The 27,003-nt window shown below is 41.5% G+C and overlaps 3 protein-coding genes across 4 annotated transcripts; 2 read left to right on the top strand and 1 right to left on the bottom strand.

Moving 5' to 3' along the window:
- Positions 1–1,281: 1,281 nt before the first annotated feature.
- Positions 1,282–8,672, top strand: LOC124253043. The gene is made up of 4 exons (XM_046686761.1): positions 1,282–1,419; positions 4,504–4,690; positions 6,822–6,985; positions 7,900–8,672. The coding sequence occupies exons 1-4, from the start codon at positions 1,371–1,373 to the stop codon at positions 7,980–7,982; spliced, it is 483 nt and encodes a 160-aa protein (XP_046542717.1). The 5' UTR covers positions 1,282–1,370; the 3' UTR covers positions 7,983–8,672.
- Positions 8,673–12,920: 4,248 nt separating this feature from the next.
- LOC124253016 (P-granule-associated novel protein 1-like) lies at positions 12,921–17,289 on the bottom strand. The gene is made up of 2 exons (XM_046686732.1): positions 17,212–17,289; positions 12,921–13,945 (listed from the first exon to the last, which is right to left on the bottom strand). The coding sequence occupies exon 2, from the start codon at positions 13,935–13,937 to the stop codon at positions 12,921–12,923; it is 1,017 nt and encodes a 338-aa protein (XP_046542688.1). The 5' UTR covers positions 13,938–13,945; positions 17,212–17,289.
- A 2,803-nt stretch (positions 17,290–20,092) lies between these two features.
- Positions 20,093–26,478, top strand: LOC124252953 (universal stress protein Slr1101-like). 2 transcript variants are annotated; one of them, XM_046686645.1, is made up of 4 exons: positions 20,093–20,218; positions 23,559–23,639; positions 23,894–24,000; positions 26,060–26,478. In XM_046686645.1, exons 1-4 carry the CDS (start codon positions 20,146–20,148, stop codon positions 26,273–26,275), a joined length of 477 nt encoding a protein of 158 aa, XP_046542601.1. In that variant the 5' UTR covers positions 20,093–20,145; the 3' UTR covers positions 26,276–26,478. The 2 variants fall into 2 exon arrangements, with proteins under 2 accessions (XP_046542601.1, XP_046542602.1); XM_046686646.1 differs by having other exon boundaries at positions 20,148–20,232.
- Positions 26,479–27,003: the final 525 nt, after the last annotated feature.

The following is a 27,003-nucleotide window of genomic DNA, read 5'->3' as shown; positions in this document are numbered from 1 at the left end:
GCGTGCTCCGTTGTGGAATGTTCGATATAATTCAGTCTGGACCAGACAATCCTGTGACCAACATTATGAACATCGATCTGAGCAATTGGGATACGATGACATGTGTCAACCAAATCAGCGAGCCTGACCAACCGATCCTGTTAGTCGCCTCTTACGACAAGCATGGGTTACTGAAGACCAAATCCATCCCGGACCTTCATGGGTTTTTCCTGTGCATCTAGCTCTTCCGATATCACGCCAATAGAGGATAACTGGTGTACGACAGAGGAGAAGCGTCATGCAGTACAAAGTGCCACAGCGTGTCTTAGAGGAGCGTGTATTATTGGCGAAGTGGGACCGCTAATCCAATGCTATCATCAGGGAACTTGTGTCAAGAGTTGCGTCAGGAGGTCACACAGAAAAAATTGATTCCATTACCGAGGTGCTATGGAAGCGTTCAAATAAATTGTTATCAGACCTACCTCAGTGAGTGAAAAGTTGTGCACGGCTTAACCATCCTAAACGATGGATGTTATGGTAGAATATGGTCACCCTTTTCGCGTACAGTTGGTGCTGTCATCACTGATCATTACCCAGCCACTGATATAATTGTAACTGCTATTTTCCTTTTACGTCAGACATGAATCTGTTTCGGCAGATAACCGAGACTGGTTACTCTCAGGCGTTTTATATTCCGAATAAATTTCAAATGAAATGAGTGACTGTATTTGCTCGTTTTCCTTTCATATGAAATATAATTTGAGGTATATATTCTTTTGATCAGTGGTGTATATGTGTGACATAAAGATCGGCCTTGTGACCATAATCACTCTCTCAAAATGGTATCTCGTTGTGCTAACGATGTGACAAACAAGTGAAGTCACATCAAACAATGTGACGTCATGACGTCATGAAACTACGTGTTGTATATGCATTTGTAATACAGCGACTGGTTTAAGTGATTCTTGGAATCTGTGGCGGGTAGTGATTTAATAGTCAAATGCCTTTCTGCATCGTTGTACGTTTAGTTTACAATTACGTGCAGTGTACTTTTCCAATGTTAATATGCGGTGGTGTTTGCCTTTCAAGATGAGCGTTATATGTCTCGAACCGCTGTCATGTCTTCGTCTTACCTCCTTCATACAGAATGCCTCCGTAGTGTATAAACATTGTTATCAATAACTTAGACACACAATCGAATTGTTGATAACCTATCTGTAACACATGTGTGCGAAGTGATAGGTCATATCCAAAACAGCTCAATGTACACAAATCTATCTACTTCCTGGTAGTTTCAGCGACACTGCATACGAGGAATGTGTTTTAAGAAATAACACCGACAGGCATGTGCGTTAAATATACAGCTCGACAGGAGATTGAATAGCTGCACGATGGAAGGAAAGTTCACCTTACTGGGTCTGATACTTCTTTTGATGAAAGGTGAGCATCCACAATTATACATTTGAGTAATCTTGAAATAAGTAAAAATAATTTAACTGCAAATATTTAAATATGTCGTAATGCCTTTAACTGCTATGCACATTTGTATCTGGGACGGTTGTCACCATATTTCATGTTACCAGTATGCCAGTTATCACCTTATCTTCGGTAATATACAACATGCAACAAATTCTAAACTAGACAAGGTTAATACACGCCATGATGTCTTGGAATCCGCTCTTTAATCACCGAAGTTCCCGGATCTTTCCCGATTTGAAAAGATATATGATGTGCAGTGTTTCGGAAATCAAGATACAATACACTCACATATGCATTATCCTTCTCTGTTGTATATAGTCAGGCAGCATTGGAAATAGTAATAACGTCATCTAGCAGCAGCTTTGGTCAAGACGCCAAGATGGCTGGATATTCAGGTTGAAGATGTGATCTTGACACATACGCTGGTCTTGGTGTAATATAATGAGAGAGAAAGGCATGTGCTTGCCCATTTATGAAGACTAAATTAACTGACGGACAAAAGAAACTTTACCACTTTAAAACTGAAGCCGCAAAAATATAAAAACACAAGTTCAAACTAAATCAAAACAAAACGTACCGCCCAAACACAACGATGTTCTCCGTGGAACGTGAAACACATCACTGGCATCATCAATGATACGGACGGCACATGAGACACTCATACTGATAAAAACATCACCACTGATTACAGTCAGACAAGGCTGACATGAGACAGACCAACAGCAGGCAGACCCAGGAAAACTACGCCGATTAAAGTAATTTCGGACATTGACGTCATCATCGATGAATGCGACCTTACAGAGAGATGGGTCCGAGCTGCAAGTTGTTGGCAGCGACGTGATTGGCAGAGGGTAGCCTCCCTGATGAAAGTCGGTTCTGCCTGTTCCGAGCTGATTGAAGATAGCCAGTTTACCATCGAAGGGAAGTACGAAAGGCAGCATGTTGCGTTGAGGATGTCGTGCCAAATGGAGGAGACGGTGTAACATGTACAGTTGCCACGTGGTGTCCTTCATCAATACGACAGACCCACATACAACCCGAATTGTAGAGAACGTCCTTGCTGCCAGCAACATTATGTTGCCATGGCCCTGACATGTCCCCATGGCCACGACATGGATGGTCGAGTTGGACACCGATTTCATCCTCCAGGAACCGACAAGAACTGCTAAAAACCATCCAAGAAGAATGGCACAAGTGACGTCATCAGCCTTTTTAGCAGGACTGGCAAAACTATTGTCAACGCGTCGACTGGGGAACCAGCTCAGAATTATACGTACAATACGTTGACGAAGACGGAGGAATAGGTTGAGTTCAAACCTCTCTAGTTGACTATACAGTAATGATAAACAAGTATACATGAATGAGGTGAACGGAGTTCCAGCTCAACCCTAGGGCGTTTCCTACGAGCAGCATTATCCTGTTCGCGGTTGTCCCTACACAGACAGTCGGAATTCCGAACTGCTTGCCAATATAGATGTGAGCATATATAATGTTTTTGACGACAATGGAGAGGCGAACACTCAACAATGGACAGACAGAGAGACAATAGCACTTCCTTGAACCAGTTGATGTGATGGCAGACACGGCCAAGGGGGATGACCAATTAAGGCCATAAATGTCATGTACATTAATTAATGAAAGTGACAGAGTAGTACAGGGTGGCTGACAAGACAATGTTCACTGCAGTAGTGATAAGGATCTCAAGAAGGCAGATTAGCGTCATATACATAATTATAATTAAGTCCCACATGGATTGGCTACATAGTTTTGGTGAGGTTCTTGAGAGGCATTTAGAAGTTGGTGTTCAAGTAGAACGCAAATATTATGGATGACAACTTCTTCTTTATTCCTTTTACCCTACGCACTCCATTGACTGGTCATGGTAGGGTATATTGATTCTGATAGGAGAAGGTTCAGGTTTAGGAGGGCATTCATCTTGTTGCTGCTGGAGAGTTGAGGCTATAGTTCTTTCTACCAGATGTTTGGGGTAGCCGCTGAGGTTGACAAATGTTGCTCTGAGGTGGTCTATTTCAGCTGGGAGATGGGCAGGGTCACAGATGGCTTTGGCTCGTCTAGTCAAGGTTGCTACTATGGCTCGTTTGATCTGAGGATGATGGTTGGAGAGGTAGTGGATGTATTGATCTGTATGGGTGGGTTTCCGGTAGACTGTAGGGGTGATCTTGTTGAGAGTTCTTTAGGGACACATCAAGGAAGGGTAGTTTCAACATACCCTACCATGGCCAGATTAGTCACCACATCGGCCGTCTCATAAAGAAAACCACAGCATCGACGTGACATTCCACTCTGATAAGACCCTGAAAACCATTCTGAAAGCCAATGGACGTGTTTCCTCTACTAAAAAACCCCAAATAGACCCAGGGGATGCATATTCAAACTACACTGTGATTGTGTCTCCACATACATAGGTGAAACATCCCGCCCATTTGACATACGACTGAAGGAGCACAAAACATCTGTACAACACTGCTTACATTTGACATTGATACATTCCTGACAACTGATTCTTGTTAAAACGAATTGTTATGATCTCCTACTGTAACTCAACAGAAACAATGTAATACAATTACAACACCGTTTAACAATAAGTGCATTGCCATATAACCGCACTTCTGGGATGTAACCTAACGACCATTTACTGGAGACAAATTCCTTCCTTATGAAGGAAACAAACTCCACATGATTGGTCCTTGGAACCTGGGTTCTCTTTCTACCTCACGATATGAATGAAATATTGTCGGACTCTTTTTCTAACAGTAAAGTCATGTGAGCATCATGCACATGCAATGTTCACATTTTGAAATGCACGATTCGTATAAAGCTTTCGGTCAGCTGCGTTGTTATTGGGACCATGTTGCGTTTTGGCGAATGTTTTCTGCTGGGTTCAAACCTGTACCAGCATTTATTGTTTATACCATTACTTTAAAAGCTAACTAGATAACTTACTTTTGCCCGGTAGTTTATAACAGCACTTCTTCAGCTTGGAACCCAGGGCATACCTCTTGCATCCCTACCTCTTGCTTCCAGGATGCGATGGAATTCAGCTTTGTAAACAGTACAGCCTCACCGACAGTAGTTCCTACACCACCTACTTCTGCACCAACTACTGCTGCGACTCAGTCTATAGCAGGGACTGCTGCCACGAAAAACCAGTTGGTTCATGGAACTCAGTTAGAACTTGGAGCATGTCGAAACCTTTGACAAGGCACAGGAGGTAAGTCTCACATATGATGCTGTTTGTTGACGACTAGTACCACCAGTCAGCCGCCAGGCCATGGAGTGATCTGTCCTCTTTGAATGGACTTCCAACAACGTGTTGAACCGTGCATTGATAAACGAGGGGATCGAACTTGACATTTGTCCAGCGTTTACTGACGTTTCACAGACATTATATAATGATGTAGGACGCATGTTTTGAAAGATATTTTGGACCATCACGTGTTTACCACTATTTCCTTCGAACATGCAATGTCAGGGGCGTAGCTACCATAACAAAAAAAACAAAAAAAGCCCGGGCTTACACATGATTGTTGCTAAATAGGCTGTGCAAGCCCTCAACACTATCTATACTAAGCATCATTAGTGAAGGGTCGCTTATATTATTTAATCTGACCAATCACAATTGATAGAACACCAAACAAGGTTTGTCATGGATCAAAGTTTAATTATTAAACGTAACAGCTAATGTCACAACAACGTCGCACGGCCGATAATTCTCTATGTAACGCTAGACGGAGGTCAGCAAGAGTCATGTTAGAATAGGGTGGTTTCTGTAAACTCTGCGGCCTAACTCATCCCAAGCATGCTCAAGTGGGTTAAGATCCGGGCTGCAAGCTGGCCATTCCATTCTCATGATACCCTGCTGCTGTTGGAAGTCATTCACAATTCGTCCACTGTGTGGTCATCTTGAAACTGGGGAGACTCACGAAATGCAGGAAGTTGGCGCATAAATGGTACCACAGATGGAACAATAATCTCGTCTCTGTATCGTTGAGCTGTGAGATTTCCTTCGACAACATAAAGAGGAGTCCTCCCAGTAGCCGTTATCCCACCCCATACCATCACTGAACCGCCACCAAATCGGTCATGTGTTGCTACAGTTGCATCAGCAAAACGACATCGATAAACCCGTCTACGACCATCATTAAATGACAGGCTAAGCCTACTCTCATCGGAAAAAAGGACAAATGACAACTGGCGTTGATTCCAACGAATATGAGCACGACAGAACGTCATCCGTGACGATGACGAGGGGTCATTCCAGTTCTGACTGCTGGTTGCCGAGCTCTAAGACCCACAGAGCGTAAACGACGGCGTATGGTGGATACACTAATCCCGGTGTTGTTGGCGTTAAAGTGTTCAGGTTGAAGATCTGTTGCAGTCATGGATCGATTATGGAGATCGACGTTTCTGAGGTGCCTGTCTTGACGTTGCGTGGTGACACGAGGTAGACCTGGCCTTGAAGCATATGCCACAGTTCCTTTCGCCTGGAATCGTTGCCACAGTCTACCAATGACACTCAACTTGTCGTTGACGTTGTCCTGTATGAAGCATTCCTACTGCTTGGCCTCGTTCTTCAACACTCAGAAAACGCCTCATTTTGAAAGCACGCTGTGAGGAAAGATACAGGATCTCAAGTGCAAAGACCGATGTCACTTGAAAACCTCCATTACACATTTTCCACGTGCATTGGCACATCACTGGATGTGTTCGCGTGAGCTGTTTTGAGCAATGTAAACAACACACCAAATTTCAGGAAAATTCATCTTCATTCAAACTTCCTTTTTTGGGATTATGATCTAACCAACCGTGGAGACACAAGAGCATGCGACAAAGTGAGGTCTAGTGCAATGTTAATTAATGGCTAGGAGAGCATGCGACAAAGTGAGGTCTAGTGCAATGTTAATCAATGGCTAGGAGAGCATGCGACAAAGTAAGGTCTAGTGCAATGTTAATCAAAGGCTAGGAGAGCATGCGACAAAGTAAGGTCTAGAGCAATGTTAATCAATGGCTAGGAGAGCATGCGACAAAGTAAGGTCTAGTGCAATGTTAATCAATGGCTAGGAGAGCATGCGACAAAGTAAGGTCTAGTGCAATGTTAATTAATGGCTAGGAGACTACAAAGCCATTATCAACATTGATGAAAACTGCTGTAAATTAAATCATCAAATTATATAGGTGACCCTTCACTAATGACGTTTAGCATAACTATGAAGCTTTGTAACCTATCGGGCTTAGACGAAAAAAATGGCTTGCTTCGCGCCTGAATGTTTTGTTTTTTCACTTGTTTCTCGGAGCATCAGTTTAGTTTCTTTTACACATCAGACTATTTTATTCCCTTGTAGATCCTCGTCAAGCATCAACATCGGGATTATCATGAAGTATGTGGGGATTGCATTTTCCTGTCTGATTCTATTTTGTTACTTACTCATTGCATGCAAACGGCAGTGCGTAAACAACACAGTCAGGGGGGTGTCATCCCCTGGGAATCAGGCTACAGTCTCACCAGGTATGTACATTCCAGCCATTCCATATAAAGATTTGTAGAGGATTATCACTTCAATATCTTACTCTGCATATATGCAGTTAGACTAACAACTAGTCTCTGAAATGAACATATTTTACAGAAAAAAAGCTCATAGTAAAAAGAATAAACTATAATGAAAAGGAGCCCTGAGACTTTCTCCATTTTCAGAAGCTGTGGCAATCTAGACTTGCCACATTTTCTAGACTCTAGCGTGGGCTTTCTTGGATATATTTGTCTCAGCGCGACATTCAAAGGCACTCACGCCAGCCAATTACTAAATCACGTGAATGGCATTCACTGAATGACTATTCATAGAACTTGGTTTTCCTTAATGACATTCACGTTGGTATATTTATTTGCAATGTTGTAATTCCACTCGAAGCTTTGGTGACAATGAAGAAACAATTGAAGAAGGAATTAGAGGCGGTAGGCTAATCCAGCGGTCATCAACAAGGTGATTTCGTTGGACATACTAGATATTATGGGAATATTAGTCTATCAACAGCATGGGCATCGATATCTACACAACTAAGATACGATGACATGTATTATCCATGTCAGTGAGCATGGCCGCCCAATCCCGTTAGTCGCATCTTACAAGCATTGGTTGCTGAAGACCAATTCTAACTCGGATCTTCAAACATTACGCGGTTCATCTTTTCAGAAAATATATACAAAGTTAAAAACAATCGTTTCCGAACAGCAGCACATTCTAATGAAGATGTATGGCAGTCACTGTAATCACAGAATACAGAATGTCCATATATAAACGACTCTTGTTGCTTTCACGAGACAAATCCCGAGGATGAAAAGACAAATCTACTCCTCCACGCCTTCAATATTGGCCCGTACATGGCAGGAATGCCTCATCTGCAGCTTCCCCTTTTTTGTTTCAGAGCCAAAGACGAGCGAGGAAGAATCAAACCAGACAACAGCCACAGCAGGGCCTACGTGGCAGGGAGAAAGGTGGAAGTATTAAACCTGCTCCTACAATTTAAAACTTTGCTACAGCCGAACACCGTTGTGTCGAACTGTGTTCGTTTGTTGTTTAATGCGGCACGCAGCAATATTCTGGTTATATGGCGGCGGTCTGAAAATAATCAAGTCTGGATCAGACAATCCAGTGATCAGTTTGTTTCTTTATTTCAGTTGATATTTAGGCCAACGGCCTATTACAACATAGATTACATAGACAATATGATAGCATTTCACATGCGTAAAATATGCATATTCATATGTGGGGTAATATATTGATACAATAATCCACGTGTGTGGTAATAATATAGAAGTTCTATAATTCATGGCATGATGTTAAATGCATTGAAACATTTTTAATAGTGCTTTCATTTTTGTTTGACATTAGGTAAACAAACTGATGTATAGAAATTGTTGTGACATTGATATATTGTTTTCTAATGTTTGAAAATGATCTACAACCCAAAAGAAAGTGGTATTCATCCTCTATATTTCCCGATTTCCATAATTTACACAGTCTTTGCTCTCAACACCGTTCATCCTACCAGTTTCTATTTCAATTGCACACAACGACAGTTTGACAAAACCTATTTATTTGTAATGAGTTTATATACTCTTCAGTTTCAAATCTATACTTAAACAATTTGTAGTTTTGTAGTTAGTTATGGATTGAATTAAACCAATCTGATATGAATAGATCTCTCATTCTTTGTTTAAATTCTTGGAGAAATAAGTTTATATTTTGTACCCCTTGATTTGCCCATACATACATTAATACATTAGAGCATAAAATGTTTCTTACTTTGGTAACCCAGCTTATGGCCACATTCACCAATTTGTTTCTAATTTGGTGTCTTAACTGCTAATAGTAAATGATCTCTTAGGAGCTACTTATTGGATCCTAACTGGTTCGTCGTATTACGAGAGCGGAAGGTCGCGGGCTCGATCCCCGACCGCGTCGTACTAAAAGACGTTAAAATATGGTACTTGTTGGTCCCTGTCTGGCGCTCGGCATTGTTTGGTAAAACAAGGACTGGTCGGTTCGGAGTCAGTGTAATGTGACTGAGTGGGGTATTCATGTTTAATTGCGGCATGGTATCTCAGTGAGTTGCACTATAAAACGTGTCGCTCATAGGACGATGTACATGCTTGTGTATGTGTGGCTGCTTGGCCTAGCCCAGACTTAAAGAACGAATAAACTTTTGTTTTTTGTACTCTTTTAACCATAACATATGGAAGGGGTGTGATTAGTCGTAAGCGGAACACCAAATTCGTTCTTAAAGGTCACATAAACCCTAGGGGGTAAAAATACTTAAATCACTAACTCGCATCGTTATAAATGAAACCCCGTCATTAAAACTACTCATTTCGACCTTTAATTGACTTAAATCGACCTTTTTGACAACAGTGCACAATTCTCACCCGCGAACGAAATTTCAACCAATCAGAGCGGCGCGCCTCTGTGACGTCATATGAGGAATAGCTTGGAGGGCCTGTGCAGAATTCATCTACATTTTAGGGGTTAAATTATCTTGTTTACAGGCTTGTATAAACCTGAAATCGTGACAATTGTTGTGGAAAATGAAAGCTATATGTTCTCACAATCTACTGTCATTTAATTTTGTCTCCTGCTTTGCCTAGTTTCCGAGTTACAACTTGTTTTCATAGACGATTCTGTCAAAATCGATTGGTGTCCTTAGGCCCTATTTGTATAATGACTGATCTAAATTGATCCCATTTCTGTGTTTTTTTACCTCGATATTTAATCATGTCATGTAAAAAATCTGTTTGTATTCTCAAAACAGTGTCGGCCCATTCCATGCAATAAGCACATTTTCACATGCAATACAGCAATTAATACTACACATGTTATTTGTCATCATTCACTTGATGGTCAGTTAATGAATTTATAACAGGTATAATTAGTGGTAACACACTTAAATTACCCGACAAAGGTTCCCATTTGGCATTTCTTGTGTCTGGAGTAAATATTCAACATTATAAACATCGATCAAAGGATTAACCGATAACACGCTGATTGATTAATTACTTTTATCTTACACAGCGGAATTGTCAAAAGGTAGTGTTTATGTATGTAGATTTACTAATCTATACTGAATACACTGTCGTGTAAACAACGTCCTTCTTTCAAAGGATTAACCGGCAATGCATTGATTGATTGCCCATTATTGGCTAACTAAATTACTGTTTTTAAAGAAAGGCGGACATTATGCAATTAGTTGCCAGGTGTGCTATCTTGGGTGACCAATGAGACTATACACCAATACCTGAAAAGATTTATCACTTTTTCGTATATTAAACTGTTAAAAGACACATCATTTGGAACAGTTTTGTGGATATTGATGGATACATTCCTCGAACAAGGTAATGGCCTGATATTGTTCCTATAACTTTAATCTGTTTTAATTTTAATATTTGCATTTTGTTTTTATTCATTTGTCGTAGCATTCAACAGAATCATTGTTTTCGCCGTGAAGTGTAATGAGACAGACAACATGCACTAGGGTGTGTGTGCGAATTATGATTCACATTGGCAAACTATAAAATGTCTAGATATTACAGTTCTGTTATAAATTCACTATAAGTATCAGCAGATCGTCTGCTTTTTATTTAGTTTCAAAATGCATACAAGTATGATAATAAACTAATTAGGATTATAAGACCAAATTTAAAGACGCACATTGACTAGTATCTACATACTGGTGAGTGGACATTAACCATGGGAATGTAACAAGAAATTTATCGCGCAGTATTGTGACTTCGACCCCCACCTCGCTTCCGTGGAAGAAATCGTTATGTTATAAGTTGTGTCATGCAAAATCCGTTTGGTTATGATTCCAATACATATTTAACAACGAGTAGAAAGTAGTCTTGATTTTCTAACTTGATGAAAACAAACTATAATCTCATTAATTCTAACAGATTTTTTTAGTTTTAAAATGGCGGCGCCCTGTCGGGAACATCCGCCAGTCTGAGGATAAATGCTATTTAGGTTTGTTTTCACCGAGTTACAAAATCAAACTACTTTCTACTGGTAGTAAAATATGTATTTTATTGATGGCCAATAGGATTTTGCATGACATAGCGTATATCATAACAATTTCTCTCCTGGCAGCGAGGTGGGTGTCAATATAATACTACTTACAATATTATTGTTACTTCGACCACAACCTCACTTCGAGGAAGAAATCGTTATGTTACAAGTTGTGTCATAGAAAATCTTTATGGTCATCAATCATATGCATATTTTACTACAACTAGTAAGTAGTTTTGATTCTTTAACTTCCGTGAAGCGATCTGAACACAAGTAAGATATCGTTTAAGGCTTCCACAACGCTCGCTTCGCACTCACAAACATAACCCATTTAGCACGAACTGCGGGGTCCTGTGGAAATCTGTACATGGGGACACCATCGCCCGACCCCTAGGAGCAACTGACGACAAAGCAACGATTCGGCATGTCGTCGTTGATGTCGAGAAATCATCAAAATGATGAGCGTGCTACACATTTTCTATACAACTAACTGAAAATCGTTCCTCATATGACGTCACTGCAGTGCTCTGGCGACAGAGTTACGTAACCTGTCTGTGGTTTCGTTGGCGGGCGAGAGGAAGCAGGCGACTTTTTGGCCACTTTTAATCGCTTGGTATTAATTAACCACAAGTTTTTAAAGAATAAATTTGGTGTTTCGCATAAGACTAACCACAAATCTTTCATATGTAATGGTTAAAAGAGTAACAAAAAACAAAGTTTAGTGGTTCTTTAAAAAACTTGTCGTTAATTAATACCGAGCAATTAAAGTTGCTAAAAAGTCGCCTGCTTCACTCTCGCCCGCCAACGAAACCACAGGGAGGTTACGGAACTCTGTCGCCAGAGCACTGCAGCCTGGAACGATATCTTACTTGTGTTCAGATCGCTTCACGGAAGTTAAAGAATCAAAAATACTTACTAGTTGCAGTAAAATATGTATATTACTGATGACCAAAAAGATTTTCCATGACACAACTTGTAACATAACGATTTCTTCCTCGGAAGCGAGGTTGTGGTCGAAGTGACAATAATATTGTAAGTAGTATAATATTCACACCCACCTCGCTTCCACGAGGGAAATTGTTATAAGCTATGTCATGCAAAGTCCTATTGGCCATCAATCAAATACCTATTTTACTACCAGTAGACTGACTGACTGAGATTGGTTTTACGCCGCTTTTAGCAATATTCCAGCAACATCACGACGGGGGACACCAGAAATAGGCTTCACACAATGTACACATGTGGGGATTCGAACCCGGGTCTTCGGCGTGACGAGCCAACGCTTTAACCACTAGGCTACCCCACCGCCCCTACTACCAGTAGAAAGTAGTTTGATTTTGTAACTCGGTGAAAACAAACCTAAATAGCATTTATTCTCAGACTGGCGGAAGTTCGCGACAGGGCGCCGCCATTATAAAAAATCGTGAAGTCACGGGCTAAAGTCTGTTTGAATTAATGAGATTATGATTTGTTTTCATCAAGTTAGAAAATCAAAACTTCTTTCTATTCGTAGTTAAATATGTATTTGAATCATGACCAATTAATTCCAGCCACGTTGACAGCACCTGTGTAGGGCTAGATTCGATCGGCAGCGGCCTTCCAAGGGTCTAAAAACGTATTGCAACATCTACAAATCATTTCCTCGACAGTAAGCAGGCATTTTCTACAAAACCACTTGTCCGCCATAGATGGCCTTGACTTTCAAGTGATCTGAGCATATCCGCAGAAACTGATTTGGGCCATCCGATTGGTGGAAAATATAATATACTGTAAGATTTTGACTGTTTGCTAATGGGCGCGAAATATGAAATTTGCAACATTCCTTCTATTTTGGATGATGTACGGAACAGTATATTGTTAAGAAATGCATTCGATATTGATTCATTTTTAGCGGTATACAATCCGAGTACCTTTCATACTGATGCGTTGGATGTTACTATTATTGAACGCATAATTCTTGATGAAAAATGTTGATCCTTTAAGATTTTGTAGAAAGATAGTTTTGAGTGTGGATAATTCTGAAAAGGTGTTAGTTTCAATCCCTTCTATAGGGTTATCATTGAGTCCCAAAACGTTGATGTGTGGTAAACATCTGAACATGTGTGGCCTCATGTCCGTTAAAAGGTTGTGTTCTAGAGCAAGTCTCTTTAACATGGGATAAAAGCTTGAGTTGAAACCACAGAAGGATGGAACCTCTGTGATTCTGTTGCCAGGAAGCGATAGACTGCTCAGATGGGGAGAATGGCCCCACTTCAATGACCGTATGTTGTTACCCCCTAATTCTATAACACGTATATTCCTGAGTACTGAAAACGGTTCTTGGTTATATTCCTGTAGATGGTTTCTCTCTAGGACAAGATATTTGAGTGTGTTATTCCTCATCCCATGAAACATGTCCACTGGTATATGCTTCAACTTCATAGCACGTAATGTCAGACTTTGGAGAGGTGTATTATCGAGACCATGAAAAGCCGTCGCTAGATCTGTCGTGGTAAGAAGATCATTTCCGGTGAGGTCCAAGTGTTTAAGCTCAACCAGTACAGATAAAGCGTCATCAGAAATGTTCCTTATTTTGTTCCACGCAAGAGACAGGAAATCCAGTTTCAAATGTGTGATGTTGGCGAACGTAGCCCTCGATATCCGATGCAAGCTGTTGTCTGTGAAGTTCAGCTGAGTAATGTTGTCCCACAAGCTTGGAATAAAAGTCAGGTGACCAAACCCACAGTTAGCCAATGGCCCCGAACACTCACAGATGTGCCGGAAGCAGAATGAGCCATGTTTCCCGTTAGTCAATGCGTCTGACCTGCTACGCCAGACACTCATCCCGTCTGTGTTGGTCAATACACAGAAACATACCGTCACACAGAATGTCCACGACAACGTCGGTGTGGAGGAATACCCCATTCTGGAATCTGTGGATGACAATGAAGGCAGGGTTGTAACAGCTGATGTATATTATTACACGACGTGACACGTGGTATTACAAGTTCCAGGTTTTAATTAGCCAGATATACAAAACAAACGAATAGTAGGTTCTTTCTTTTAGAAATTGTTTCGGCGGGTCGGCGGCCAAACCATAGACGGCCTGGCGATGAGAAACACATACCTAATCACACCGGTATAATTTTCATCTCGGAAGAGCCAAGTGCCTAAACTAAGTATATTATAGATAGATAGATAGATATACTTTATTTCCTCCATAGCATATGAATATAAATATAACGTTCACAAGTACATTACAACAAGTAAATCAATATGGTATTACATGAATATACACATATGGTATTATGTGTATGGTATTTACACATGTCAGAAATTATACACATTCATAGAAATATCGTTACCACAACTTAATAGTTCTGCATATTCGGCTTATGCACATTGCCCATGTTTCATAGTCGAGGTCCTTCGTACACTGAGTAGGGCGACCACCAAGTAGAAAACAAAGTAATATATCTCCCGTAGCGGTAAGAGGAGGTGCTGAAAAGATGTCTCACACTAAAATAATTCAGTTTATTTCTTGATCAGCTCTTGTACGGAAGCGTAGTAGGGCCACGGTGAAATATTTTTTGGTCTTACTATCTCCTACGTAGTACTTAATATCTCCTACGTAGGACTTAGTATCGCCTACGTAGGACTTAATATCTCCTACGTAGGACTTAGTATCTCCTACGTAGGACATAGTATCTCCTACGTAGGAGTTAGTATCTCCTACGTAGGACTTAGTATCTCCTACGTAGGAGTTAGTATCACCTAAGTGGGTATCTCCTACGTAGGACTTAGTATCTCCTACGTAGGCCATAGTATCTCCTACGTAGGACTTAGTATCTCCTACGTAGGACATAGTATCTCCTACGTAGGACTTAGTATCTCCTACGTAGTACTTAAAATTTCCTGTAGGAGATGATCGATATACGTTTATATGGATTAATCTGAAACGGCCGACTTAAAGCCCCAGACACGCACACAATCTCCTGTTTCACTGTTTCAGTCACTGTAAGAGTCTACAGTCATTCGTTTCATTCACTATTAGAGTCTACAGTTATGTGTTTCATTTACTGTTAGAGTCTACTATCATGTGTTTCAATTTACTATTAGAGTCTACTGTTTCCTTCACTATTAGAGTCATGTGTTCAACTAATTGTTGCACATTAGTACGGTTTTGGACCGACTGTTATACTTTACTGCCTTGCGTTCAGTTTGCTCTACTATTACGCGTTGCAGTTAGTTTACTGTTATATGTTGCACTTTGTTACACTTTACTATTATGCATTGGATATTTCAGAGGTCGTTGCACATGAATCATAATTTGCGTGTACAGACGTGTCTTAGACTATAGGTGGCAATCTATGTGCACGCATCCCCTTATATTTATACAAATAACTATAATGACAATTCTTTGCCTTTTATAATTTCGTATTGTTTTACGCCGCACTCAACACTTGTCCACCCCAGTCAAGTCAACCTGTAAACAATTACGAATAAAACCGCAAACGAGCGTTGCATCCGATCCAACCTAGCCCTATAAAGACAAGCAACAACTTGCGGAGGTCGTGTTATAACCCACGTTTCATATCACAACCTCATCCCAACCATCCCACCCACCCCTGTGTGTGTGTGTGTGTGTGTGTGTGTCTGTTTGTGTGTGTGAATAGATGTATGTATGATAGATTAAACATAACCATACCCAAACCTCCATAACTGCAATTAGAACAGGGTCCACGTCACCCTAACGTAATACACACACAATAACACTGTACAGTAACACTGCGTCAGTGTCATGAATATTCACTGACTCACATTTCGACTATCTAACGTCCTGCATAGCCAAACATTTCTCAACTTAATAACCATCCTTAAAAAGGATATATTAAGTCCTACGTAGGAGATAGTAAGTCCTACGTAGGAGATACTAAAGTCCTACGTAGGAGATAGTAAGTCCTACGTAGGAGATACTAAAGTCCTACGTAGGAGATACTAAGTCCTACGTAGGAGATACTAAGTACTACGTAGGAGATAGTATGTCCTACGTAGGAGATACTAAGTCCTACGTAGGAGATAGTGACCCCCCAAAAAAATTCACGGTGGCCCTCCTACGCTTCCGTAGCTCTTGGGCTCTTTTCGCCTAAAAGTTCGTTTTTCACCGTGTTCCGCTTTGAGAATACCATAAGACGAAATGAATACCTTTATCACAACAGTTTGACGCAGCTTAGAGGGAAACTAATTGCTGTTAAAACAGTATATACATGTCTCAGTTTTTGCATCTATATTACACGTAATTTCGGTGCTCCGGGATGACAGAGTTAATTGTCTTACCCACCAACTACAGTCGAACACCGCTGTGTCGAAGTTGAAGGGACTTAGGCAGATGCTTCGAGTTTTCCGAGGTTCGACACAACCGTAACGTGATGGCTAAATAAGGAATACACAGGGACATAGCTTTTAGTTCGAGACAACCATACGCTCGACACAACCGTAACGGGATGCCTAAATAAGGAATATACAGGACATAGCTTTTAGTTCGAGACAACCATACGCTCGACACAACCGTAACGGGATGCCTAAATAAGGAATACACAGGGACCTAGCTTTTAGTCGGAGACAACTATACGTTCGACAAATCGGTGGTTGAGTGTAGCTGCAAATCTTCATAAGTTTATCATTGCTATGTATTTGCGACCAGTTGATGTCACATTATATGCAGTGCAGGAGATACATATGACTTCACAGCTTACAGCACCCATACCCACGAATAGATAGTCAGAAGATACCCTTGTTTCTCGGGGGGATACGTTTTGCAAATGTAACAGGGCGTAGAGTCATCCCACAGATGACATCCTTACATTGTCAGCTTGCTGACGGGGTTAACGTCTTTGGTCATGTGGACAAGGCGTCCGACTTCGGATAAGAAGGTTGGCACGGGACTCGGAAATGTGCTACACAAAGAGCACGTTCATATCAAATTTGAGCAAAATAAGTGTCAGTACCTAACTTCGGATGACGGGGAGTAAGCAGGGCGTGGAGTCATCCCACAGATGACATCCTTACATTGTCAGCTTGCTGACGGGGTTAACTTGGTTATGTGGACAAGGCGTCCGACTTCGGATCAGAAGGTCCGTGGTTCGAATCCCAGCACGGGACTCGGAAATTTTATGGCCGCTACACAAACATTACTGACCTTTGTTATGAAATATCCAGAAAACTTCGTCCTTTTCTCTCGTTATTTGGAACCCAGTGGCCAGTAGGCGGTGACTAGTGTGCGAATATATCTGACTAGTTCTATTTTAATCAGTATCAGTTTCCTGGTCATTCGAAACATGTGACTTTAACAGGAAACCTCCTAGGACATATAAGTGAGATACGCACCGCCCCTAGAGAAGTTTTGTCAGGCGACGAGTCCAATGTACGGCGTGGCCCGCTGTTCATAATTGTAATTCAAAGGTTATACTTGTGGCGAAAACCAGTGTTAATATGTGCCTCATATATGTTTGAGCAACAGAAACATAGTGCCAGGGCAAGTAGCTAGTCGGGATATGGCGGAAACAGTTTAAAATGCCATCAAAACCAGACACTTAACGAAGGTTGCTGTCAGCATTTTCTGAAAAACTCACAAAGGAAAGACACAAGTAACGCTGCATGCTGTGTTTTGCAAAACGTAAACAATATTTTTTACCCAATTTAAGAGCACGGTAAAATGGTGCAAAGGCCAGATCAAGGTCAAATTCTAAAATATCACAAAAGCAAAGTTGAAACTATGTGTCTGGTCTCATAACAAATAACACCCCCACCCCCCAACCCCCAACAAAATGTCATGATTACAGTAAAAACTTGAATAGCCAAATACAGGTCGCAACTGCCTTGTGCAAAATCGGGAACGAACTTCTGGAACACAATCAGGAACATTGTAAGGAACTAGCATGTGTAGTTTCAGCCTTGGTCAGGTGGTTCTGAGTAGCAGGTATGTACAGGCGCTCTCCTCGCCGGAAACGTGGGTCATAAACCCACTAGCCTTTCAGACAGGTGAGCTTAAATGTATATGTTCTCATCCTGTAAATCGTGTTTGAACCAGGCAAACCAGTGATTATAATTATGAGAAACGTCCATCCCGTAGGGTCCATCGACGTCAAGGAAACTGACCACCCGATCAGTTTTGTCGCTGTTTGCGACTGGCATAGGTTACTGTGATCAATCCTGACTCGCAGCTGGGAGACAACCAAGGGTTACTCGAGACATTTTCTGTGCCCGACCCCGTACGAGGAAGAAAGCAAGGGTTGCTGGGGACCTACTTCACGCAGGATCACAATCTATCGAGGAAAGGAGACATTTCCAGAGTTTCATGTTTTGTTCTCCCAACAATGACTGACTAATGGATATACGACACTGTGAGGAAAAGGGTATTGTGTATACAAGCTTAAATCAGTTCCTGCTAACACAACAACCGCCAATACGTGGCTGTACATGACTGGGTTATATTTATAAACACAAACTACAGCTCTAAATCATTTTCAAATTCTGTTTGAGAGCTCCCATTTGTGACAAATATCACATTTATACATGTTTTGTGAGAGAAAAATATTCATATACATGTGAGTAATGCTAGACTCATATGAAAGGAAATCTTGACATAAACCTGCATAGGTTGCTTGCTCTTACTGTAATGTCGAGACCATGCCCCAGACCCCACTCAATTAAAACAAGAATTGCAATCAAATCCGGTATCTGTCACAGAACTGCTAAAAGGGAAGAGATCCAATTGAGAAGGCCAAAATCTATTTCTGAAAGATGGTCTCTGGAACGTTGATAAATAGAACAGCCAAATATTGTTGCTGTTTTTCAATTTCTAAAAATCAAACATTAAATGATAACATTACTAACATAGAAGTCTTGTTTACTTTTAGTATTTAAATACTAAAACTCCCTATTGATATGTGTACCTACAACTTAGCACACCCGTGGTCACAGAAAGGAGGAGGTAAGCCGATATTTGCAATTGCAGAAGGCGACCTCTAAAACACTGCAAGCAACAACAACTAGCAAAGCTTTCAGTGTTTAATGAGTTAGGGCTACCCGAAATGTGGGCCTACCAGCTTCTGTTGTCTCTATTGTTTAGTCTGTTTGCTTATATTTAACACTGCACATCGCAATATTCCAGCTATATGACATGTAAATAATGGAGTCTGGACCAGACAATGCAGTGACTGACATTATAACATCGATCTAGGCAGTTGGGACAGAAACGAATGAATGGTAATTTATTCTTGAAAAATTAATTCTTAACCGTTGTACGTCCACGAGCATAAATTTAAACTTCATAGATTTTTATTTCATTCGGTGAACAACCAATCTTTGTTCCTAAACTTCATAAAGCAACGTTATTTATTACACAGGTTTGTTGGTCAACAAATATGTCCAATGTTTATTTGTTAAGAGGTGACCCACGTTTTCAATATGATGTTCCCGTGTGACAACTGGGATTAGCAACTGAAACAGACATAAAATATTCAGAAAACATACAGTTAAACATGAATAGTCTCAGTAAGTTCTCCCTCTCACCACTCCGTGCTGTCAGTCAGCTTGCTTGTCACTCTGCTTGTTCAGAGTATATGACCCAGTTGAGATATTCCCATAAACTTTTTTACTTACAGACGCAATAAGATGAAACCATTCATGTTGACATCATAACGAGAAGAGCCGGTGTGTTATTGTGAACGCAGTATAATGTCGGCCAATGTAGACGTCACAGAAGACATATTGGCAGAGAAATTTCCCGGAAATGTGGCATCGTTTACTCACCGGTGACGTACTGACAGCCTCCCCTATATACATAGCCTACTCCCACTTTGCCCACAGTCACGGCCGTTGCTTGATGTACTTTATCAGTTCTGGTGATTCTGCAGGAGTATCATAAACTACATATACCCTGATTACAACAGAAGGCTGTTTCCCCCAAAGGGGATCTATGAATAAATTTTCGTTTCCCTTCATTCATCTTGTTGTTACAACCTTCCCTGTCAACCTCTGATGACAGATCACGTGACCTGCCCCCGCATGGTCGGCCCTCAAAGTCGGTCCATTCAACCTCGTCGACTCTCACGTGATATACACTCGGAAAATGTCGGCCGAGCACTGTTGTAAAGTTCTGATAGCCATGGATGGCAGCGACCATTCCAACTACGCATTTGACTGTAAGTACCTGTAGGTTAGTTACCACTCTGGCCGTATATTGGAGTGCAGCGACACTGACATGATGCTAGCATCAACATGACAGGAGGGCGGCTTCTCGATAGCAGTCGCTTGTCTATCGTCTACGGTTGGATTAATACAGCTTGTTAACATTGTGCCTCTTAGTAAGTCTTATGTACATCGACATCTCACGATACTTGTGTACAGGGAACCTGACAGTCAGCAGTGTGATATCTTGTGTGGTTACCGTTTATATGTATGCAAATAGTGTATTGTATGTGTGTATGTGTGTATGTGTGTGTGTGTGTGTGTGTGTGTATGTATGTATGTATGTATGTGTATGTGTATGTATGTATGTATGTATGTATGTATGTATGTATGTATGTATGTATGTATGTATGTATGTATGTTTGTCTGTATGTATGTATGTATGTATGTATGTATGTATGTATGTATTTATGTATGTATGTATCTTTGTATGTTTGTATGTACGGAGAACATATTTAGATGTGTATGTGGGAGTATGTATGCGATAGTATGTCTTTTGCTTAGTGTATATTTTCTTGGTGGGTGGCGTGTAGCTTATGTGTGTGATGCATGTTGTGCGTGTGTATGTAAGGGGAGCTTACTCAGGGGTGATGGTTTGCAATTTTCATAAAATACTATATATAAACTTGCTACTATTAAGATACGGTTCAGTTTTGTACGTAATACATAACTTCACAGCTCACTGGAAATTCCGATATGTAATGAACTGGTGTGTAGAACTGCTGAACTGAGGTATTCATAGAACGCCCGTGCACAACATGATCGGCGAGTATGTAGAACTGCTGAACTGAGGTATTCATAGAACGCCCGTGCACAACATGATCGGCGAGTATGTAGAACTGCTGAACTGAGGTATTCATAGAACGCCCGTGCACAACATGATCGGCGAGTATGTAGAACTGCTGAACTGAGGTATTCATAGAACGCCCGTGCACAACATGATCGGCGAGTATGTAGAACTGCTGAACTGAGGTATTCATAGAACGCCCGTGCACAACATGATCGGCGAGTATGTAGAACTGCTGAACTGAGGTATTCATAGAACGCCCGTGCACAACATCATCGGCGAGACACAACGCCTGCAACACCACAGTTGTACAATGTTAACCAGAGTGTCAATTTTAATCATGTTGATATGTGTTCTAGTGAATGTGTGAAGCCGCTGAAGTGATTCAATAAGGCCCCAGGAAAAACGTGGGATAATATCTCAGCACAGTGCGATCGATCCTGCTAATCTGTTACCGCGATCGAATATATCAATGTGTAATTGATGGGTAATTCTTGTTGAAAGGCTCTCGTGCTAACGAGTCAATAACAGCTACAATGAAATGCGGAATATGTACAGGCTGCTGGTGATTTAGGGGCAGGTTGATTACAGAGACTGGCATTTTGGATAAATTGCTTTTGCAACAGAGCATGTGCAATATATATATTTGGAACATGCAGGTTTCTGTTAGTGTTGACAGTGGTATATTGTACTCTCACACGAGGAATTCCTCTTCGTCGATAGCACTTCTCTCACAATCAGAAGACTGGTAGACGTATGGATTCTGTCAGTTAACGTATCAACATATATGTCAGTTATATATTTCACTCTCTTTTAAATAGAGCGACAGGTTATCCCCGGTATAGCGTTCCCTCAATTCCAGACATGTTTTCATTCCAATGTTTGTTGTGGTATATCTGTACTGGGATACGATTCACAAAGTCATCCCAGCGACGTGGTCTCCGGAGCTCCCATCCTTAATAGACTCAGGCTGTGGTGACGCATAAATTGCTTCGTGGAACGTTAGTGCCTTGCCTAGCAGGTCACGTGTGTGGTGTGTGTGTTTACATGTCCTATGGTACTAGCGTACACCTATGGTATTCTGTGTATCTTGTCGAACTGGTATCGCCAGTAAAAGCTTGAGACCTTCACCACTGGTTTGATGTGGAGAAGCCCATTTACCTTTCGTGTGGTATTTATGAGAAATTGAGTACAGCGTTAAAGAATTTAGTTATATTTAATCTTAAGGATGAAAGATCATGAATAATATAACAGTTTTCACTTTTTCCTGCGTTTGTTTTGTCGATTCTACTTGTTCATTCTAAGCAATGCTTCGTCGTGCAATAGGATGAAACGTCACAGATTGATAACAATACGTTGCCAAAATTTTATGTCGACTTTACAGTTCATTTTTAAGTTCAGTTTATCTCTGAATGTCTTTCGCAATATAACGATTGGTATTAAATATTATTTTTACCGGAAACTCATGAAAGAACCTGATAAGTATGAGAACAATCATTCATCCGCTGTGGCTGATTGGTGGCTGCTTTGCACTTTACATTGTTCACAGTGGGGTCGAATCCTGGTATGCAGCTTGGTTTGATCCCCTTACGGGATAAACACCCACTGTTTTTCTTCCCACATTAATTAAGCTGATACGCCATGATATAAATGAAACAACCTCCACAACAGCTTTACCATCAACACAGAGGCATCCTCGATAATCTTCGGGGTATACCTGGTATACCCTGGATGCATCTACGGCTCGGCCCGATATTTTTTTATTACTCCCTTTGCTGGCTCCGCCTTCTCACAGTAGTCAATCAGATTAAGCCGTTACAATCGAGCTTGCCAGTGTCAACAAAGATTGCGGCCGCATCCGCGAAGGTTTGATCGCTGTGCGAATCAGATTTATTGGGAAAATCATACTGATAAATTGACATGTCAGAAACCTTCAAATATATAGGCAATAACTCCAACCTCTTAACAACTGTTTACCGAAGAAACGGAAGTGAGTTGTGATTGGTACGCTCAACTTTCCCACGAAGACACCTGATTAGATAAAAAGCAAGCAAAGGGAGGTAACTAAATTACCGTAGATGCATCTAGGGTACTAGTGATTTATCGGAACGAATGCCCGAGAGATTATCGAGGATGACACAGAGATTGTCAGGGGCGTAGCTACCATTATGAAAAACAGATCCGGGCTACACATGATTGTTGATGAAAAGGTTGGGCAAGCCCTCAAAATTATCTAAATATAAAGCTTTTCAACCTATGGGGCTTACACGAAAACATTGGCTTGCTACGCACCTGATTGCGTGACAGAGGACCACGTGTGCATCTGTATACTTTTTCTTGTACCACCTGGGGCGGCGGTGCAGCGTAGTGGTCAGAGTGTTCGTTCCCCACATGCGTACATTGTGTGAAGCCCACTGGTTGTGATGTAACTACAAGCAGCGTAAAACCATACTCACTCTCTCACTCTTGTACCACCATAACGTGTTTACCTTGAAGTATATTTGCAGGGTACATGGACAGGCTTCACCGGATGGGGAATGACGTAGTGGTGGCGCATTGTCCCGACTACAGCGCCATCTATCACACGCGTGAGTAACAAAGGTCCACAATCAATCCAACGAATTTTTATTACCCATAACTGAATAACAATTAGAGCCTTTATTGTGGATTAGGGTTTTCGTCAATTTTAGCAATATTTCAGCAGTACGCTTGGAAAGACCCTCAAGCTTAGGTTTATTAGAGTGCGCCCGGAATCCATTCCTAGAGATAATTTAGTGTTTATTTCTGAATAGTCAAATGACTACGTATGTAACCATAACATATTGCCCATCTTCATCTTCAGCCGGTATCAGTGGCGATCCGTCCCTGGTTGCCGAGCTCGTTCGAGAAGAGGCTGTCAAAATCGGCGTCATTGTCGACAAACTGCGGGAGAGGCTGACTAAAACCGGGGTAAGATAAGTCACGCGGCTACTATGTCACGAGCTTTGTTCGAATACTGTATTTCCAAAGTTCCAATCGTAATGCATATAAATGCTTTAGTTTATTTAATGCATTGTGTTAGTTATTAAATGTATAGATAAGTATGAGTACATCACAAGAGGTATGGAATATTGTTCAGTGTGGAGGTAAACCAGAAACCAAGTAATGTTGTATTTATTGCAATGCTTTTGGGGGCAGGCATGTATACTCAGCAGCAAAAAAACCCCAAACGCCAGTACGAATTCAAAATTAGATAGGCACTGTAATTAAATCATTACAGAAATTGACATAATAAGCGGATCAAAAATTGTTTTTGTGTGCAATATCTTGGCACATCAATGAATAACTCAGCACAATTTCAAGACATTACGTGTACGTTTGCAGTCCATTCAGACCCTTGAGTTCAGTATCTAGTGCGACCAATAACTGCAGCACAGCGTCTAAGCATGGAAGGCACCAATCGATCGATGAAGGCCATTGGCACATGGAACCACACGCGGACAAAAACCTGGCGAAATAAATCGGCTGTGATTGGCCTTGGTATGACATTATTCAGTCTCCTCTGTATTTCAACCCAAAGATGTTCAATTGGGTTTAAATCAGGACTTAGGCCTGGCCACTACATAATGTTGACACCGTTCTGCTGCAGGAAGTCCCGTGTATCTCTGGCAGTATGGTCCCGAGCGTTATCATGCTGGAAAATATTGTTCCGCTGACGTGCGAAATTTGGTATGACGTTGGGTGTGAGAGATGGGTCGACGTAGCGCACCGCTGTGATGCCGCCTCGTCTCCCTGGACCAAGGTTTTGGAACGCCACAGGACCCACTTTCTGGTTCAGGCCTATTCCATCGCTTACCATGATGCTTGCACTTCCCCATGAGTCTCTTTCCATACAACATTGGTCTGAGTTGTGCTGGCCACGTCGTCGCCATATTATTGTTCTGCCGTTGATACGCAGTACCGACTCTCATCTGTTAAAAGAACAGTTCTCCACTGCCTGAATCGCCAGTTTTTGGTGTTGTAGGGCAAACTGTAGACGTTTACTCCGAGGACGAGGGTGAGGATAGGTCCACGGTAAGGTCTACGGCAATGGCGGTTCCCGCTGTTAAGACGTCGGCGTACTGTATCAGTACTGATTGGTCTTCCGTGTGTTCCCCCTGTCTGTCGTGCTGTTTCGGATGCCTGCATAAAGGGATTCTGTACATGCTGTCGCACAACATGGCGGTCTTGTTTTGGTCTGCCAGTACGGGGCGATCATTGTGGTGTTGATGGCCCAGAAAGGTTGCTGCAGCCTGTAGAACGTTGTCCTGGAAGTGATTGGCAACAGCTTGTGCAGTGTGGCCAGCTTCAATTCTTCCTAACGCCCGGTTCCTCTGAGCTGTCGTGAGAAGGGGCATCCTGCTGACGTTGTAATGTGATTGTTTCAACCAGGTTTAGGGGGGCAATTTATAGGGCTGGACCTTGTGAACAGCACGTGCAGCATGAGTTGCATGAAAAACATGGAGAACACCGTACCATCTCCGAGGTCAGGTTGCGTTTTTGAGACCATTTCCTGGGTTCAATTCTGAGTTTGGGAAGGAATGTCTTTGCTCACGTAAAGTTGGAGATGGTGTCCAACATATACAATCAAAACATTAAATGTGTTTACAGTTATACGTTTCTGCGAAGGAAAATTTGCTGCTTAGTATATTTCGCTGACAAAATGATTTGTGCAGTTTGGTAAATTCCGCGATTCAGAATGACATCTAACTGACAGACATCTCCTATAGATAATGTTACGACATAGATCAGATGCTGTAAGGGGTCCATACATTATAAGTGACTTTAAGATATGGGCTTGCATTATAGCTTTGTAGCCCATAGTTTGAATGCAGAAAGAAGTCCAACTCCAGAATTACTGTGCAAGCCTATATTGCCTCAGATCTTAGAATTGTTTTGGACTTTTATGTAATATTTATGCATTTTTATAAACATATTTTAAAGAATATATTGACGTTATTTGTGGGACTAAGTCAGTCTATGCATGTAGGTACCGGGTCGTATTCTGCGCCTGAATGGTCATCCTGGTTCGTCTCTGGTGAAGGCAGCGGAGGAAGAAGAGGTTGATTACGTCGTCACGGGAACGCGCGGACGCGGCATGATGAGTAGGAAGATACTCGGCAGCGTTAGCGACTACATCGTACATCACTCACACGTGCCCGTCGTTGTTTGTCAGAGGCCCAAGGAACAGCAACAGCAAGTGTGATTGAAGAACAACAAAAGTGTCTTGGTGATGAGGATCGCCTTCGATGCCTTGTTGGGAGGACGTCATCAATCTTTTGGGAAGAAGAGTCCAGGGGACATCAGTAGTCCAGACACCGAGGACATCATGGACATCATGGACATTGGAGGCTGTGATGGCGTCACTGGTCTCTTCGGGGTGTCGACAATAGTAAACAAACAGTAAAACTAATATTCATTTGTGTTGCTTGCATGTTACAAAATCGTGTCGAGGTTTCTCGTGCTTAATGGATCATACTCCACATGATATGTAAAGACCAATGTCTTGTGTCCACCGCCATTTTGAATACTAGAATATTTCCAGAAGAGAAGCGACTCACTCCAGTACAATAGCAGAACCTCCCTTACTCGTATTAAAGAAATTCATGACCTTGCGGACACTAATCACGTATGATTAGTTTGACACTCTCCTATATTCACCTCTTCTTTAAGGGGTACGATGGCCCACTGGCCTGTTTATAAGAAACGTATTAAAAGAGAAAAGTCCAGTCGGAGTTTGAAGAGTTGCGTCCCTTGGGTAGCCAGAATTCTATGATTGTGTCTTTTAGCCTCAGGTTCGACCTCATTATTGCTTTCGGTTTACCAAACCGTTAGCGTCCTGCAACACTTCCATCTCACATAATGCGACATGCAGAAGTGTAAACATTGTCATGTTAGTTAAAAGATACTTCATACATGTGTTGTGCTGGTAAG

This window comes from Haliotis rubra, unplaced genomic scaffold (assembly GCF_003918875.1).
Source record: "Haliotis rubra isolate DU_JTF1 unplaced genomic scaffold, ASM391887v1 Scf53, whole genome shotgun sequence".
Taxonomy (NCBI): Eukaryota; Metazoa; Mollusca; class Gastropoda; order Lepetellida; family Haliotidae; genus Haliotis; species Haliotis rubra.
The sequence above is the reverse complement of the archived record's forward strand: the minus strand, read 5'-3'. Positions and strand labels throughout refer to the sequence as shown.

Excerpts from the sequence above, each read along its gene's own strand:
- LOC124253016 (XM_046686732.1), bottom strand. The coding sequence starts at position 13,937 with ATGGGGTATTCCTCCACACCGACGTTGTCGTGGACATTCTGTGTGACG.
- LOC124253043 (XM_046686761.1), top strand. The coding sequence starts at position 1,371 with ATGGAAGGAAAGTTCACCTTACTGGGTCTGATACTTCTTTTGATGAAA. Across the intron at positions 1,420-4,503 it reads GATACTTCTTTTGATGAAAG|GATGCGATGGAATTCAGCTT; the intron begins GTGAGCATCCAC and ends TCTTGCTTCCAG. Across the intron at positions 6,986-7,899 it reads TCAGGCTACAGTCTCACCAG|AGCCAAAGACGAGCGAGGAA; the intron begins GTATGTACATTC and ends TTTTTGTTTCAG.
- LOC124252953 (XM_046686645.1), top strand. The coding sequence starts at position 20,146 with ATGTCGGCCGAGCACTGTTGTAAAGTTCTGATAGCCATGGATGGCAGC. Across the intron at positions 20,219-23,558 it reads TTCCAACTACGCATTTGACT|GGTACATGGACAGGCTTCAC; the intron begins GTAAGTACCTGT and ends GTATATTTGCAG. Across the intron at positions 23,640-23,893 it reads CAGCGCCATCTATCACACGC|CCGGTATCAGTGGCGATCCG; the intron begins GTGAGTAACAAA and ends CTTCATCTTCAG.